Raw genomic sequence first — 19,272 nt, forward strand, 5'->3', positions numbered from 1 at the left:
CAGTAGAGGTATAATATTTGATTATCAGGGAATGAGTCTTCTCTTTTTTTTTTTTCTCAGTGCTGTTCTCTTAATGGGGAGGTCTGACCATTCTCTGTAAGGAATATCAAGCTCAAGATCTTGTTCTTCTAACAGCCAAATTGATGGTGCTGGGTAGGACAAGGGTAGAGGTGTGTGTGGCATATAAATGGCAATCGGTTGTTCTATTTATCATTTTAAATGTCTCTACTTTTGGTATCCTCAATAGCATATTAATTATTTCTCAATTATCAATAGCTGTTGGATATTTTTTTTAATAAAGATAATTATTGAATACAAGGTAATTTCAAGGGAATAAGTTGGCATTTGGAAAGCTTCTGGTGAAAGTTATCATTGTGTAGAAAAATGTAACTTTTTGTGATGTATCACTTTTATTTATTTGTTTGTTTTCCTGGGGAAAATTATACCTTTGAGCTACATCTTCTCTGCCCGATTTTTTTTTGAACAGGGTCTCACTATGTTGCTGATAATCTCACTACTTGCTGAGGCTGTCCTAGAATCTGTGATCCTCTTGTATCAGCCTCTTAAGAATGTCTTACAGGCATTCTCCAGCTGGTGTATTACTTTATAAGAGTGTCTGTGAAATGATCATACAATCCAGTTGGAAGACCTTAACTTAAAAATTCCAAATGAAATGAAAGCAGTTAGGTTATACTTCATAATTAGCAAGAGGAGACGTTAAAATTATTGTTGATTGACATAATGCACATGATTTTTTTGTGGTACTGGGGATGGAACCCAGGGGCTTTCTACCTCTGGACTATACTCACAGACCTATTTTATATTTTAATTGGAAGTGGGGTAAGTTGCTGAGAGCCTCACTAAGTTGCTGAGGCTGGCTTTCAAATTGCATGGTCCCCTTGTCTCAGCCTCCCAACTACTGGGATTAGAAGTGTGCGCCACCATGCCCTGCTTATAATGGGGCACAATGTGATGTTTGTATTTATATATATATATATATATATATATATATATATATATATATATATATATATACTGTGTGATGATCAAATCAGGGTAATTAGTATATCCTTCACTCTAAACAGGAATCATTTCTTTGTGGTGAGAGCATTCAAAATTCTCTCTTCTGGTTGTTCTGGGGGAAAGTTAATTTGGAAGAGAATCCCATCCATGGTAGAAAGTTTACATGTTCTGCTTTTTAAGATTATTTGTCAGGCTAAAATTTCACAAACTGTAACCTTTCCTAGTACTTAAACCCAGAACAGAATATAATAAAATGCAAAATAATATAGCATTGTTATTAATGTCAAAGACCAGGGTAGGACAAGAGTGAGATATATCAGTTAATACTACCTTCACAAAGATTCTTAGCATTCCACCTTAAAAATTCAATTGCGCAGATGAGAAAGCCAGTCCCATCAGGCTGCTCTAGGAGAAGAATCGTTTTCCTTCCTCCACACTTAGGACATGCCTGATCTTCTTGAGCAGTTCTGCACAAGCTAATCCACAAGGTTCAATCAGGCTAAGTAATTGGGGGAACGTTTCAACTCTGAATTACAATGAGCAGCAGGGACGGATCTGTCAGCTGACTTATCAGAGATAGTGGATTTTTTTTTTTGCAGCGCTGCCACGGTGGTAATGGAAGCATTGTTCGGTAGCTTTGTTTGATAGAGATTTTTGGCTGCCGTTTTTAAATGCTACCCAAGGAGCAGCTCATATTTCATCAATGTTTCACTGACAATTGCAAAAGAAGAGTGTAATTGTGTATAGGCGAAATGGCAGAAGCAAATCCCCCGAGAGGCAAGATGAGGTTCAGAAGGAATGCGGTAAGGGCTCTGCCTGCAGTCCTGGAAAGCCTATTCCCATGTTCAAGTGCAAGGATGCTGCAGCATGGTGTTATAGCACAAACTGCTGAGTGGGGGTTTTAAAGATAGTTGGAGGGAATGGAGTCTAAAATTTGCATGGACTGTGTTGATGTGATTATGGTGAAACTGGAAGGTGATTTAAGGAAGCAGAGGAGGTGGAATAGGATTGCAAGATCTAAATGAAATCAAGTTTAGGAGGGAGCATTGTTAGTCATGCTATTTATTGGAGTGTATGAACAGTGTTAATGTGTTTGGCAGTGTAGCTTTAAATCACGAGTTAAAATAATATCTGATGAAAGAATTCATTTTTTGTCCATGCTCAAGTAGAGTATGATATCATAAACAGGGTCGGAGATGATTTCATCATCATTGAAAACGGCAGCCCTTCTTGCTTGTTATTGTGCAAGTGAGAAAAAATGTGAAAGTCTATAATGATTTGAAGTCTTTATGGTTGCCATTCTCCAAATATAAAATTTCAGCCTGTTGACAACTTTTCCTTTTGACTCTATTTTCAGTATATTCTAAAATTTGGTAATCTCTACTCGCAGATGTTTCAAACACTCTTCTACCTAAATTTTCTTTTCATTAATTCATTTGTATACTAAATTACCTAGAAAATTTCTAACATGATCTTTAGTATATATTTTGGAGAAATGTTGAAGTGACACTAGCTAATTTAATAGTAAACTGATCAACAGCAAGGCTTTAAATACCACTCTTTTCTTTTGATACTTAAGATAATGTTGTTGATGTCATGGTTTAAAATATGAACTTGCTCACTAAAAATAATCAGGGTAGCACACATAAAAAAGTAAGAAGGCAAAAATTTGTCATATAAAAATGGCATTTTGAATCAAAAGTAAGATTAGGGAAGCAAGAATTACATTGTTGTTGAATGATAGTGAACATCAATGGATGAGTAAATGGTTTATTTTATAATAAGTCAGCAAAAAACACTGCCTTAAAAATTGCAGGTAGGATGTGATTCTTTATTTTGATCAAATTATGTATTCAGCTCTACCAATGATTTTGTATTATGAAAATAATAACATTAGTCATTTAACAGATAATTTATGCTGGATAGGAAATGGATGTATGTGTATTTTGCTGTGTTGTGTAGAACTGACATTAGCACTTTTGTTATTAAAGGTAACTAAGTTTTTATTTTATTTATTTATTTTTATTTTTATTTATTTTATTTTTTTATTTTTGGTGGTACTGGGGGTAGAACCCAGGGGCTTTCTACCTCCGGGCTATACTCCCAAACCTTTTTTGTAAATTTTATTTGGAACCAGGGTCTCACTAAATTGCTGAGAGCCTCACTAAGTAGCTGAGGCTGGCTTCGAACCTGTGTGATCCACCTGTCTCAGCCTCCCAAGCGTGGAGATTGCAAGCATGCGCCACCACACCCGGCTGGTACTCAGTTTTTAGAAAGTTATGGGTTCCTTTCTTTACATAGATGTTTTCTCAGTGCCAAACTTAGTTTTGTATATATACACATTAATAAACACACAAATATATCATACAAGCACTCATTGATAGACATATCTAGCATACTGTAGGTTTCAGTGGTAAATAAAGAATGACTACTGGGTTGAAGGAGCTCTCAATACAGTAGAAATGTTCGGGTATGTTCATAAATAAGTATTTCAAAAGAACTTCCAGCTGGTGGGGAAGGCCTTATATTGGAGATGATGTTTGGACCTTAAATAAGAACATATATTTCTATTCCTTTTTCTTGATTCTTTTTTGTTTTCTTCTCTCAGAAGTGAATTATTTAAGTGGGCCATAGGAACATATATATTGAAATGAAATTGATTAGATAGATTTTGAAGGTCAGAACTATACTGGCAGGCAAATTTATTTTGATCACATGGATAGGACTTGACCAGAATGAAAAATCTGAACCCCAACTGGTGACAGAATGGTTTGACCTTGAAGGATCTCTGGATTTGGACTCATCCTGGAGGCTATTATAGGCCAAGAAGGATGGTACAATGACATTAAAAGTCTAATGGGATAATTGAACTGGTTGCTTGGTGGAAATTATAATTGCTATATCTGAATGAGGGGAGGGTATGAGAAGAAACAGATATGTGACCAAAAGAACAAATCACTAGGTAGGAATATTGCTTGGGACCATTGCTTTGGATCCTGAGGTCACTTGGCGAGTTGCTTGGTTGGTGACATGTGGGTAGCTCATCATTTTTCAGTCTTCTTTAAGGTTGAGGGTCCAGAGACAGAATGTGGAAGTGACTCATGCCATTAAAAAGTGTTCTGTACAGCTTGAGGGCATGAGATCCCACCTCCACTTCCAGTGTATTCTGGAGAAATGGTTCAGACCTTATCAAGGTCAATCATATGGCAGCATCTCCACATTATATTTTATCATCATAATAATAGAATAGTTTACATACATTGGGCAGCATTATGCTTACTTGTTCCTCATGGCTTGGTTCTAATGTTATTATCGTTCCTATTGTACAGTCCAGGTCAAGTCATTCTTAAATGAAAAACAGTACATCTGCATGCATTCAGTGTATAGAGTGTTAGAGTGTCTGCAAAGAACTTACCCTTAGTATCCAGATAGGTCTTGTGCCACAGCATACCAACTTTTAGTTTGTTCATTTGTGAAAAAGGCACTTAGTTGCAATGTTATGAAAGCTATATAGAATATAATAAGGCTGTCATATATGTAACAGGTCCCTCTTACTGTTACTGCCTTTCTTTGCCCTAAAGATTAAAAAGGAAAAGCTATGACAATATAAACTGCATTTATAGTAAGTAAAAATAATTTCATGTTGTGTAAGGCACTTTAAACATCTTTTGAAGGAATAGCTGGAAAAATTTGAAATTGTGAATAGGGTGGATGAATTGGGAATAATATATCTCTAAATGTTTTGGTATGCTGCTTTAAGAATTTTTAATGTTTATTTCCCTTTTAAACTAACAAAAGAATACTGAGCAAGATTGCTTTTTGAACTTTAATAGTGAGATGATATATCAGGTTGTATGCCTCCTCTGGTTTTTATTGCTAAAAGACCATGTAACCTGAGGAATTAGGGGCTAGGTATGAGTGAAAGGGAGGAAACTGGTTCTCTTGGATGGAGGAAAAGGTGATAGGAAGCTTGTTTTGTGCCTGTTACTTTGAAGATCCAGTAATAGCGGCTGCAGAGGGCTGGGGCAGGGCCCTGTACAGTGATTAGACACATGGCTCTCAGCCCTATGATGATAAGCAACATTTGCCTTTTTAGTTATGTGCCTTTAAGCAGTTGAACTCTAAAATAAAAATGCATGCAGGAAGCTGTAACCAACACAGCTTCCTCTCTCATGCAGTTTCTCTCTTTTTTTAAAAAAAAAAAAGAAAAAAAGCATCCAACAAAATAAAATAAAGATAACCCTTGGCCACATCCCTTTGTTTTTTGACAATTTCTTAAAAGAAGATTTATGGTTTTAGAATCTGAAGTTTGATTTTTGGAAAAATAGCATTTGTGCTTTTTCATGTTTATATAACCATACACATTAGAGATTCTTAAAGCAGTATACCAAAGCATTTAGAATTATAATATTCCCAAACCAATATGGGAAAGCTCATTTGCCTTGATCCATATTTGCTGTGGATAATGTGCATCTGATACCATAATGCTATTTGATTGTTCATTTAAATGCTAGCTTTAAATTGGATTGTCTTCATATTTTCAGTTATATGAATATTTGATATATAGCCAAAAACCATGTTCTCTATATACCTACATGTATACGCACAGAGATGTGCAGAAACTAATATTTGTGGTACTGCACATTGAAACCGGGGCATTCTATCACTGACTATATACCCAGCCCTTTTAGGGGAAGTACTGAGGTTATAATCCACGGATAGTCTATTTTTAAGCTACATCCTTATACCTTTTTATATTTTTCATTTTGAAACAGAATCTCACTAAATTGCTGAGTCTGGTCTCAAACCTATGAACCTCCCATGTACTAGGTTTACAGGTGTGTACCACCATGCCCAGACCCCTAGCCCTTTTCATTTTTTATTTTTTAGACAGTGTCTTGTTATATCACCCAAGCTGGCCTTGAACCTGTGATCCTCCTTTCTCAGTTTTCCAGGCATGTAAGTTTCTCTTAAATCCTATGGCCTATCAGGTTAAATTATCTAAAAAATTCTGTATCCTATCCAGATCTCACAGCCAGCAACCACAGAAAGGAACCTGAATGTATTATTCATATATTGGCCCATGTTCAGATATATGAAGTATTTTTGCTCAGAAATTGTGAATTGGCAGCTCACAGATATATTTTGTTAATGCCATACAATTTTAAGCATATTTTCTATTTGTTTTCCATTTTTAAAACATGAGTTTAACATAGAAATCAGGATTTCTGGCTTCTCTTGGGAAACCAACATGACAATATTTAGCTGGAGTTGACTAGTGAGCACCCTAATCCTTTGGATGCTTTCAACTTCACCACTTCCAATTGCTCTTCACCATATAGGAAACTGTTAGTTGCCATTTATTCCCTCATTTTGGTTGTGCTTTAATAAAAGTCTGCCTGTTTCATGTGTACATTGTTTCCCTAACACATGGTGAGCATTCAGATTTGTCTTTAGTTTAGATTTTAGGCTTTCAGTTTCAACCTTGAACCTGATTTTTGTATCATCCCCATCATTTTTCTTCAAGTTTCTCCTCTTGTTACAAAGTCTGGTTCTGCAGTTGGGTGAGCCTGGATTTTGCCTTTTTTTATTTTTTACAATGGCATACATTCACACAGTAGTTAGTGGCCCCTCTCCACCTCCTTATTTCCCTCCCTCCCAATACCAAGTGTCCAGATTTATAATGTAATATATATATATATATATATATATATATATATATATATATATATATATATATATATATATTCGATGGTAGTATTTCCATTAATGAACTTCAGTCTTCCTCTTTCCTTACCGTTCCTCTCCTCCCTGGTTGTACTGAAGATCTTCTCCAGTATCTGGAGTCCTTCTTGTTTCCCAGATATTCCCTAGCTCAACCATTATTAGAGAGAAAACATATGTCCCTTTTCTTTCTATGCTTGGCTAATCTCATACAAGTTAGAAAATCTTGAAAAGTTACTTAACCTTTATCACATTTATATAGCTCCTTTTACATATAAGTTGAGATATTCATAGGCTTCTAGGGATTAGACCATGGATATCTTGGGGAATTATTATTCTGCTCATCACACTCTGTTTCTCCAGGTTTGAAATAAAGATTAAAGAATACAATCTACAAAGGCAGGTATGGGGATACATGCCCTTAATCCTACTATTTGGGAGGCTGAGACAGGAGGTCAGCCTCAGCAAATTAGCAAGTCCCTCAATAATTTAGCGAGGCCTTGTTTCAAAATAAAAAATAAAAAGAGCTGGGGGTGTGGTTCAGAGATAGACTGTCCCTGGGTTCAATCCCCAGTACATCCCCCCAAATAAAACCTACTGCATACAAGTGCTTAGTACCATTTCACAGTAATGTTTATTATGAGCATAATTCTCGGGATAACCATTCAATGCATAGTGACACTCACGTTGTGATATTATTCATTTTCTTTTCCCTACCTTTTTTTTTCTTTTTCTTTTATGGTACTAGGGGTGGAACCCAGGGACTTTTCTACCTCTGGGTTATACTCTCAGACCTATTTTATACTTTATTTGGAAACAGGGTCTCACTAAGTTGCAGAGAGCCTCACTAAGTAGCTGAGGCTGGCTTCGAACCTGTGTGATCCTCCTGTCTCAGCTTCCCAAGCACTGGTATTACAAGCATGCACCACCACATCCGGCTTCCTTTCCCTGCTTTAAGCTTTAAGGCTTTGGGAAGTTGTTTGTGTGTGTGTGTGTGTGTGTGTGTGTGTGTGTGTGTGTTGACATATATACACATATATATGTATATACATTATGTATTATATATTATACACACATGTGTGTATGTATATACACACACTCAGGATACGTATATCCTGTTAAAGAGAGGCTATTAAGACGTAGTCATTCATGGGAGGTTTTATTTTTTCATTTTATTTTTATTTTTTATTTTTTTATTTTTTGGTGGTACTGGTGTTCCTGGAAGCCCTTCTACCTCCAGGCTACACTCCCAGACCTGACCTATCTTATACTTTTTTATTTTTGGAAACAGGTTTCTCTTAAGTCAGCACAGCTGGCTTTGAACCTGCGCGATCCTCCTGTCTCCAGCTCCCAAGCGCGGGGATTACAAGTGTGCACCACCATGCCCGGCTCATGGGAGGTTTTAGATTCACTTTTACTATGACAGTTTGACAAACACCTGTTAATATCTGAGATGGGTGAATAGGACTAATATTGAAAAATTAAATCTGGGCATAGTGGCACATGCTTGTAATCCCAGCATTTGAGAGGCTGGGACAGGAGGATCCTGGTTTGCAGACAGCCTCAGTTACCTAGTGAGACCCTCTGCAACTTATTGAGACTCTGTTTCAAAATACAGAATAAAAAAAAAAATTGGGCTGGTGGTATAACTTGGATATAGAATGCTCCTGGGTTCCATCCCCAGTACCAAAGAAAAAAAAAGAAAAATCGAGTACATGTGATTCACATTGTGGGCAGGAAGGATAAAAACTGTATATTTGGTCTGAATTGTATGATTTAGCTTCTTAAATGAATTATTTGTCACTCAATCATTTAGTACCTCTATAGCTTTGGCCACCAACTGGCTACTAAATTTGAGAATAGCTGTTGCGTTAGCAGATTATCTAGGAATATAATTCTTAAGCTATTCTAAAATGAAAACATTTTAAGTGTAATTATACAGGTTGTAAATGAAACTTTTATCCTTTGATAGTTCATTTTATTTAAATATGCAAATTTTGTGGGCTTTGTGTAACAAGTGAATCATTTAGCATTTTGAAGAAATTAAGGGGACTTCCGGGAAGATGGCGACTGAGAAAAGCAGGGCTTAAGAGCCCCGCTAACAACTAATCTCCATTACCACAAAATCAGCACCTTTTATAGCCAGAAAACACCATCACCAGAGAAACAAAAAAATCATCAGGCTCCAGAGAGAAAGCGGACTGAAAACAGAGCTCAGAGCCACAGAGGAGATACACCGACCTCACGCCCGACCGCAGCAGCAGCGCCATACTGCCGGCGGCAGCGGCGAGTTCAACTGGCGGCTACAGCAAGCCGAGGTGAGCTGCTGCAGGACAGCCAGGCGGGATCTTTCGGCACAGGGAGCATCTAAAGCTCCCAGTGGCTGAGCTCAGCACACGTTGCAGGGACTCAGAGTGGAATTCAAAACCAGAAAAGAAAAAAATTCGCCAGTCTCACGGCCGAGGGTGTGGCAGGAGCGCCATATTGCCACCGGCGGCAGCAGCAGAGAATTCACCGAATCCAGTACAGCTACATCTGCGTACTCAAGAACAGTGAGTCAAATTGCGGGCCACAAAGGAGAAATCCCAGTACTGTACTCCCTGGGACTTGACCCAGTGGGGGAGGGGCGGTGGCAGAGATATCACACCATAGGAGAACGTGCAACCTGGCACACCCCACAGTCTAAAGCAGCCTCTATCGACTCTCTGGGTCGGAGACTCTGTGATACAACCCAGTAAAGGAGTAGTGGGGTCTGAGATATTACAGACTCGAGTTCCAGAACACCTTAAGTGAAGTCATAGTGACCCAAGGGAAAAACCCAGAGAAGGCACAAACTTCCGAAATCATGGGAAAGAGGAATAATACTGGAGCAATGAATGCCCACAACCCCACAACATCAGAACCCGATAAAACAAAAAATCAGAGATTTCTAGAAGATCAAATCAGGAAAATAACTGTAGAAATAATAGAGGTGCTTCGAAAAGAACTCAGAGCCAAAAAGAGATAAAGGATACAATTAATGAAGTAAAGGCCTCAATTCAAAGCACAAACAACCGATTAGACCACATGGAGAACAGAATCTCGCTCTTAGAAGATGATCATTCCAAAAATGAACGCATAGTTTCTAATCTAGGAAAAAATATCCGACAGCAGGAATCTGATATTAAAGAAATATGGGCCCATTTTAAGAGAGCTAACCTAAGAATAATTGGAATAGAGGAGGGAAAAGAAAGTGAAACCAAAGGGATCAACAATCTCTTCAAGGAAGTAATAGCAGAAAATTTTCAAAACATAGAGCAAGAGGTTGATACACAGGTCCAGGAAACTTATAGAACTCCCTTTAGACAGGATCGGAGAAGAGGATCCCCACGCCACATAATTGTCAAAATGACCAATGTGGAAGCCAAGCAGAGAATCTTAAAGGCAACAAAAACAAAGGCCCAAGTGACATTCAGAGGCAAAACAATTAGAATCACTCCAGACTTCCCAAACCAAGTCATGAGAGCCAGAAGGGCTTGGAATAACATATTCCAAACTCTGAAAGAAAACAACTTCTAGCCAAAAATGTCCTACCCAGCAAAACTTTCTATCAAATTAGATGGAAAAATAAGAAGCTTCCATGACAAACAGAAACTGAAGGAATTTATGTCTTCAAAACCAGCGCTACAGAAAATACTCAAAAGAGATTAACTACAAAGGAGAAATAGGGTAACACACACCAGAACCAGAGAAACAAGAGTTTCCATCCAACAGACAACTAAGACTGGTTATCTGTGGAGATTCATTATTTATGTTAGTCTTTTACCTATCTCTAAATGGTATTGTTTGCCTTTATTGTTGTTAATTTTTAGGATTTCTAGTTGGAATATTAATATACCTTCAGATATAGCATTTAGATTTTATCCCATTCTATTAGTAACTGTTAACTCTGTTTACATTGTCTTTGGATATACAATATTTTTTTTATTTTTTAGGGAGTTTGTATACTCTTCTGTTGCCTGTGCCATTGAAATCATATCCAAGAAATCACTGCCAATTTCAATATTGTGAGGTTTTATGACCCATATTTTCTCCTAAAAGTTTATAGTCTTAAGATTTATATTTAGGTCTTTTATCTATTTTGAGTTAATATTTGTATATGGGATTAGGTAAGGGTCCAACTTTATTCTTTTCCATGTAATTATTATGTTTCAACAATATTTAGTTAAAAGATTATTATTCCCACCACCAAATGTTCGTGGAAACCTTGTCAAAAATAACTTGACAATATAGGGAAGAATTTAGCTCTAGGCTTTTATTTAACTCCAATGGTTTATATATCTGCCTTTAGAATAGTACTACACTGTTTCAATTATTATAGCTTTATATGGTTTGAAATCAGAAAATATACATCTTCTAGCTTTGTTCTTTTTCAAGAACGTTGTGGGTACCTAGAGTCCATATTCCATATTAGGATAGATTTTTTTTCTGAAAAATAAATATATAAATATATGATAGTTTCACCTAAAAATAGAAAAAATATATTCTCTGGTAAGAAAGAAAGCAAAAAGAAATATTGAAATGTTATCTTTAAGTCATCAAAGCTTGGTATCAGACAAATGAAACTGTTATGTGAGATTATCATTTAAAATTTTTGATAAATTGCTATAATACTAGATGTCAATCACTAAGCCAAGCATGGGAGGGAGGGATAGGGAGAGAATGGGGTGGGGATCGGGTGGGGGCTGACTGGGCAATGTGTGCATGTCTGTCTACAAAAGTATGTATCCCACTATGATGTATGAATACAGTGCACCAATTTAAAAAAAAAACAAAAAAAACAAATGAAACTGTTATGTGAGATTATCATTTTTAATTTTGGATAAATTGCTATAATACTAGATGTCAACCACTAAGCCAAGCATGGGAGGGAGGGATGGGGAGAGAATGGGGTGTGGTTCGGGTGGGGGCTGACTGGGCGATGTGTTCATGTATGTCACAAAAGTTTGCATCCCACTATGATGTATGAATACAGTGCACCAATAAAAAAAAAGAGAAAAAAAAAGAAATTAAGGAAAGAAAATACATTGCAAAATAATCAGAAGGTTTACTGAGGAATGATCTGATTAGAATGTAGAATTACTTTTCGAAGCAGTTTACATAGTTGCCAATGTTTGGGATAAGTCACTCTAGAAAATATAGCAATTCCTGATTTGATAAACATCTATCACAAACTTGAAGCTAAAATCTCCTGACCTCTACCTAAAATTACTTCTCAGTTGATATTATGGACAGTGCTTTTGCTTGTCTTTCCTTTATATTTTGTTTCTTGTTGTGTGATCAGCTGTTCTTGGATCTTGGTCCCAGGACAGACTTGTTTTCCTAGGAATGGCAGGATAATGCCAGGATCTTCCTCAGGAAATAATTGCCACACAGCCTTCACTATTCCCAAAGTATTCTCTCCCTCCTGTCCTACCCCACAGTTTTGTAGTGGATGAGTATAATGGGCTTGATGTTGGTCAGCCTTAGGATCTTGCTTCTGAGAATCCCTAAAGTATAATATCAGAGAATATGAAATTAAGGAAGGTGAAAAAGAGAAAAAGACAGTGAAACCAGATCAACCTAGAATCCCTGAAAGAATAAAAGTAATTTTGCTTTCAATATTGGCAAACATATGCTGCTTTCAAGTTCATTTAAAAGTGAACAATAGCCGGGCGTGGTGACGCATGCTTGTAATCCCTGCGCTTGGGAGGCTGAGACAGGAGGATCACGCAGATTTGAAGCCAGCCTCAGCTACTTAGTGAGGCTCTCAGCAACTTAGTGAGACCCTGTTTCAAAATAAAACATAAAATAGGGCTGGGAGTATAACCCGGAGGTAGAAAGCCTCTGGGTTCCACCCCCAGTACCACAAAAATAAATAAATAATAAAAGTGAACAATAAGCTGTTTTTTAAGGTAGGTAAGTATAAGTATACTGATAATTTATATATAGCCAAGAGAGGGAAAAGGAAAGGCTTAACACACCCAGAATGAATGAACTAGAAATAGAATCAGTGCTTTCAACCTAAAAATAGACCCAGAGTTCCCACAATTCTTTGCCAGGTTCTCCTACTCAGCAAGCCTTTGTCCATATTCTGAAGTCTCCTACCAAAGCTTGCTTGACTTTAGGTCCAAGACAACAAGGTAAATTTTTAAAAAGTTGGCTGGGTGACATGGTGCGCACCTGTAAGCCCAGTAATTGGGAAGCTGAAACAAATGCATTGCAGGTTCCAGGCCAGCCTTGACAACTTAGTAAGACCCTTGACAACTTAGCATGACCCTGTTTCAAAAACAAAAACAAAAGGGCTGGGGTATAGCTCAGAGGTAGAATGCCCCTGGGTTTAACCCCTAATGAAACAACAGCAAAAAACTATCTCATGTATTTCTTAGTGTTTACAAAGTGCCTTTCTATTCATTTTTTATTCCTACAATTACTGTGGGAGATATATATTATGCTTAACATAAAATAGAACTTTTGTATGTAATTGAGTACAGGGTTTACATTACTGGAAACCTCACTTACCTCTGCTTCCATATAAATGTTGCCTTGAAATGAGTTCCCTCCAGCAGAATGGGTAATGGTTCTGAAAGGATGTTGTCCATGTTCCCTTACATTAGCATTAGTTTGAAAAGTCCTCGACAGGATGTGCTCCTGCTTATATCCAATTTTCATTGTGTGCTGGAAGGGTTGTGTTGTGTAGAAGAACATTCTCATTTGGAGTCAAAGTTTAGAAAATAGGTGGGGGAGTAGCTTCTCAAATGAAGGGAGAGACATGGCCATCTAGGGGAATTGTGGCTTGCACAACTGTCCCAATGTTTAATTTATAATTTTATGCTCACTTCATTTATCTACGTATAACCATCACATTCAGTTCACTTTTGACAACTAGCTCTAATTCCCATCTCAAACTGAAATTTTCAAATCCTCAGTCAAAATCTAGGTTTCTCCAAGAGTCTAGGTCTTTTTACATTTCAATACAAGTTATTCTTTCCTTTTAACAGACTATTTTTAGAGTAGTTTTAAGTTCACAACAAAATTGAGCAGGAAATACAAAGAGTTTCCATAAACTCTTTTTCCTTATAATATCTTATTAATTTTGTTTTATAGCTTTGTTCAATTGCTAGTATTGCAGCATGCCTGAATTTGAGTGTGTGAAACACATTTTTGATAGCTTTTTCTCTATTCGTGTTATAATACACCCTACACTTTTTATTTTCTGTTTTGAAACAGAGTCTTTCCAGGTGGTTGAGCATTTTGCTAAGTTTCTGAATCTGGTCTCAAACCTGTGATCCTCTTGTCTCAGCTTCCCCAATACTAAGATTATTGACATGCACCACTATGGCTGAATAGATTTTGCTTTTTTTTTTTTTTTGATGGTACTGGGGATGGAACCCTTCTACCTCTAGGCTATACTCCCAGACCCATTTTTGTATTTTTTATTTGGAAACAGAGTCTCTTAAGCCAGGATGGCTGGGTTGGAACCTGCGCGATCCTCCTGTCTCCGCCTCCCAAGTGCAAGGATTTACAAGTGTGTGCCACCATGCCTGGCATATTTTACTTTTTATGCTTTAATATTTTCTTTTGGAGCTTATGACTCCTTACTACATTTTCAGCTTAGACTTCATTTCTGACTTACTTGCACATACAGCTGTGTGATGGATATCCTGCTGACTCTTCCAACGCAACACATAAGGGGAACCAAAATGTTGTTTTCCTCCTTAAGACCTACTTATGTTTCCTATCAGTGGGGGTTGTACCATTCACCCATTAACTCAAGCCTTAAATCTCAATATTGATTTGGTTGAGTCCCTTCTTTCTTATCAAACACATCTAATCATTATGTCTTATTGATTGTACCTTCTAAATACTACCCGTATTTCTGTTCTTTTTGCTCTGGCCCAGAATCCTTGTACCAGTCTCCTGGTTCATCTGTCTGCTTCTTCTCTCATCCAAATCCAGTCTTTACTCAAAAGTCAAAGTGATCTTTCTAAAGTACAAATTGGAGCAGGCTGTGGATATAGCTCAGTGGTAGAATGTTTGCCCAGGGTTCTGGGTCCATGCCCCAGAACTTCAATAAAATAAAATAAATTGGAAATCTGACCATTTTGTTCTGCTACAATCCTCCTAGGGACTCCCTTCACCTCTAGGCAAAAGTTCAGGCTCTTTCCTGGTTCCTGGGTATCTTTTCAACACCATCTTCCTTTATCTCTCAGCATCACTTTCCTCCAGATTTCTTGTCTGGAATGTGTACAAGAGGTGGGGTAGTTAATATACTTTCAGATATAGTATTTGGAAATATTTTATCCCATTCTGTTAGTAACTTTTAATTCTGTTTACATCATCTTTGGATGTACAATATTTTTCTATTTTTATGAAGTTTGTTTATTCTTTTGTTGCCTGTGCCTTTGGAATCATATCCAAGAAATCACTGCCAATTTCAATGTTGTAAAGGTTTATGACCCAGGTTTTCTTCTAAAAGTTTATAGTCTTAAGATTAACATTTAGGTCTTTTATCTATTTTGAGTTAATATTTGTATATGGTGTTAGGTAAGGGCCCAATTTTATTCTTTTTCATGTAGTTATTTTTCAACAATATTTAGTGAAAAGATTATTATTTTCTTCACCAAATGTTCTTGGAAACCTGTCAAAAATAACTTGACCATATATGGAAGAAAAAAAAATATCAAAGTTAATCAGAAAACCAAGCATGGGAAGGAGGGAGGGGGAGGGAAGGGTTAGGGATTGGGTAGGGGTTAATTGGGTGATGTGTGCGTGTATATCTCCACAAGTTTTTTTTTTTTAAATCCCATTAAGATGTATGTCTACAATGCACCAATTAAAATTTATTTAAAAAAAAAGAGCTGGGTGTGGTGGCACACACTCTTAATCCCGCATTTGGGAGGCTGAGACCAGAGGATTGCAGTTTGCGGAAAGCCTCAGCTACGTAGTGAGTCCCTTTGCAACTCAGCGAGACCCTGCTTCAAAATAAAGAATAAAATATAGGGCTGGGGGTGTAACTCAAAGTAGAATGCCCCTGGGTTCCATCCCCAGTACTGCAAAAATAAGTAAATAAATAAATAAATAAATAAATAAATAAATAAAAGGGCTGGGGGTATAGGTTGGAGGTAGAATGTCCCTGGGCTCAATCTCCAGTACCACCACCACCACCACCAAAAAAAGGTGTTTTTAGCAGGGAAGTGTGCCACCAGACTTGGTGATTTTAAATTATTTTAAATAGTTTCAGAGCCACGATGGTGGCATGTACTTGTACTAACAGTACTTGGGAGGCTGAGACAAGAGAATCGCCAGTTCAAGGCGAGCCTATTTTTTTATACTGCAAGGGGTGCACGGTAAGAATGTTTGTTGGAATGCCTGATTTGAATAAAAACTCTTTGTTGAAAAAAGAAAGGGGTGGGGTGGTTAAGTCATTAAGATCAGAGACTTAGGTGCAATTTAAGACTACTACAGCTACGGGAAGTTATGCTTAAAATATCTGAGCTTTATTTTATTTGGAAAAGAGTAAGACCTGATTATGATAATGATGGCAAAATACTTTGCATCAAGTAGAAATTTATGTCAGGCTTGGTGATGCGTTCCTGTCATCCCAATACTTGGGAGACTGAGACAGGAGGATCATAGTTTCATGGCTAGCCTCAGCAACTTAGAGAAGTTCTCAGCAGAGACCTGAAATACTGTGTAGCTACATTAAACAATGGAAGAAAAGTAAATTAATAGAGTCATATTTTTATTTTCATCCAAGGAACACTAACTTAACATCTACTATGTGTCCATTTCATGTACTTAAATGAAATATTACCAAGCACTGCTAAGCATTGAAGGGACACAAATATTTCTATTCAACTTGTGAGAAAATGAGTCTAATAGCATAGTCCATTAGTAATTGGTAACTCATAGTATGAAGTTAATGAATGAAAAATGAACTAAAATAATATACAAGCTTGGTGTGCTGGCACAGATCTATAATCCCAGTATTTGAGAGGCTAAGATAGGAAGATCACAGGTTTGAGGCCACCCTCAGCAACTGAGTGAGATCCTCAGCAATTAATGAGACCCTATGTCAAAATAAAAACAGTTAAATCAATTCGGGGTGTAGCTCGGACTAAGAATATCCCTAGGTTCAATTTCTAGCACCAAAAATAAGCTAATAATATACAAGAGGAAATGGTTTCACAAAATTTCATAGGGATAGGAAGGTCAAAATGGTCTTGATGTAGAAAGAAAAATTACCTGGATCAGAATCACATTCTAGTTCACCAGTGATTCCTCAGCTTTTAAAACAATGTTAGTGCGGGGTGTGGTGGTCCACACTCTTAATCCCAGCATTCGGGAGGCAGAGACTGGAGGATCATGGTTTGCAGACAGCCTCAGCTACTTAGTGAGCCCCTTGCAACTCAGTGAGACCCTGTTTCAAAGAATAAAAAATTAGGGCTGGGAGTGTTGCTCAGAGGTAGAATGCCCCTGGGTTCCATCTTCAGTACTGAAAACAAAAAAGCCAGCACCATCACGCCCAGCTAAAAAGGAGCTCATGTACTTTTAGTGGGGATGTAAATTAGTACAGCTATTATGGAAAACAATATGAAAACAGAACTATCATATGATCCACAAATTTTACTTCTGCATATATTGCCAAAGGAATTAAAATGATCATATCAAAGAGATAACCTGCATGTCCATGTTTTCTCAGCAATATCAACAGTAACCAAGATATAGAATCAAATAAGATGTCCATCAATGGTTGAATTGAAAAAATGTATATATACACAGTGGCAAATCATCCTGCCATAGGAAGATGAAATCCTGTCATTTTCATCAATATAGATAAAAGTAGAGGACATGATTGTAATTTAAATAAGCCAGGCACAGAAAATTCAATACTATATATTCTAACATTGGTGGAAACTAGAAGAGTTGATCAGATAGAAATAGAAAATAGAATAGAGGTCACTAAAGGCTTGGAATAGGAGGAAGAAAGAGGAATACAGGGAGGTTGAATAGTATCAAAATATAGTTAGAGAAGGGAAAATAGGTCTGATTTTTATAGCACAGTAAGGTAACTACAATCTACACTAATTTATTGTGCATTTCAAAATAACTAAAAAGAGGAGTTTAAAGGTTTCTAACATATAGCAATGGTAGTATTTGAAGAGATGGAATTGATAATTACCCTATTTGATCATTATATATTGTATACATTTATCAAATTATAATACTGAACCATATAAGTAAGTACAAAGTCTGTGTGTCAATTAAAAATAAAAATAATCAGTCACAAAAAATAAGAAATCAGATGCTTTCCCTAATATGTGAGAGCTAGGGAGAAATGGGTCATAGGAAGAACTCTTAGAAGAGGATCAGTAACTTTTAAATCTGTTTACATTGTCTTTGGATATACAATATTTTTTTTTATTTTTTAGGGAGTTTATTTACCCTTTTGTTGCCTGTGCCATTGAAATCATATCCAAAAAATCATTGCCAATTTCAATGTTGGGAGGTTTTATGACCCAGATTTTCTTCTAAAAGTTTATAGTATTAAGATTTATATTTAGGTCTTTTATCTATTTTGAGTTAATATTTGTATATGTGTTAGGTAAGGGTTCAATTCTATTCTTTTTCATGTATTATTATTTTTCAACAATATTTAGTTAAAAGACTAGTATTTCCTCCACCAAAGGTTCATGGAAACCTTGTCAAAAATAACTTGACAATGTATGGAAGAATTTATCTCTAGGCTTTTTCTTAACTCAAATGGTTTATATATCTGCCTTTAGAACAGTACTACACTGTTTCAATTATTGTAGCTTTATATGGTTTGAAATCAGAAAATATACATCTTCTAGCTTTGTTCTTCTTCGAGATTGTTTTGGGTATCTAGAGTTCATATTCCATATCAGGATAGATTTTTTCTGAAAAATAAATAAATAAATGTATGATAGTTTCACCTAAAAAAAAAAAAGAAAAAATATTCTCTGGTAAGAAAAAAAGCAAAAAGAAATATTGAAATGTTATCCTTAAGTCATCAAAAGCTTGGTACCAGACAAATGAAACTGTTATGTGAGATTATCAATGTTAATATTGGATAAATTGCTATAATACTAGATGTCAACCACTAAGCCAAGCATGGGAAGGAGGGATGGGGAGGGAATGGGGTGGGGATTGGGTAGGGGCTAACTGGGCGATATGTGCATGTATGTCTACAAAAGTATTTTCTTTATACCACTGTGATGTATGAATACATTGCACCAATAAAAAATAAAATAAATAAATAAATAAATAAATATCCATGGGAAAAAAAATAAAAATAAAAATGAGCCGGGCGTGGTGGCGCACGCTTGTAATACCCGCGCTTGGGAGGCGGAGACAGGAGGATGGCGCAGGTTTGTAGCCAGCCACGCTGGTTTAAGAGACCCTGTTTCAAAAATATAAAATATGTCCAGGAGTGTAGCCCAGAGGTAGAAGGGCTTCCAGGAACCCCAGTACCACCAAATA

The 19,272-nt window shown here is 36.7% G+C and overlaps 1 protein-coding gene across 2 annotated transcripts in view; it reads left to right on the forward strand.

Moving 5' to 3' along the window:
- Positions 1 to 1,775: 1,775 nt before the first annotated feature.
- MCF2 (MCF.2 cell line derived transforming sequence) overlaps positions 1,776 to 19,272 on the forward strand; it is a gene marked incomplete at both ends in the record, with an annotated part of 76,683 nt that continues 59,186 nt past the window's right edge. For both annotated transcript variants that reach the window (XM_080719071.1, XM_080719072.1), the window contains one exon: positions 1,776 to 1,826. In XM_080719071.1, the coding sequence (XP_080575197.1) occupies positions 1,776 to 1,826 (51 nt within the window). The remainder of the gene's footprint in view (positions 1,827 to 19,272) is intronic.

The sequence above is a fragment of the Muscardinus avellanarius genome, assembly GCF_963383645.1.
Source record: "Muscardinus avellanarius genome assembly, chromosome: X".
NCBI classification, from domain to species: domain Eukaryota; kingdom Metazoa; phylum Chordata; class Mammalia; order Rodentia; family Gliridae; genus Muscardinus; species Muscardinus avellanarius.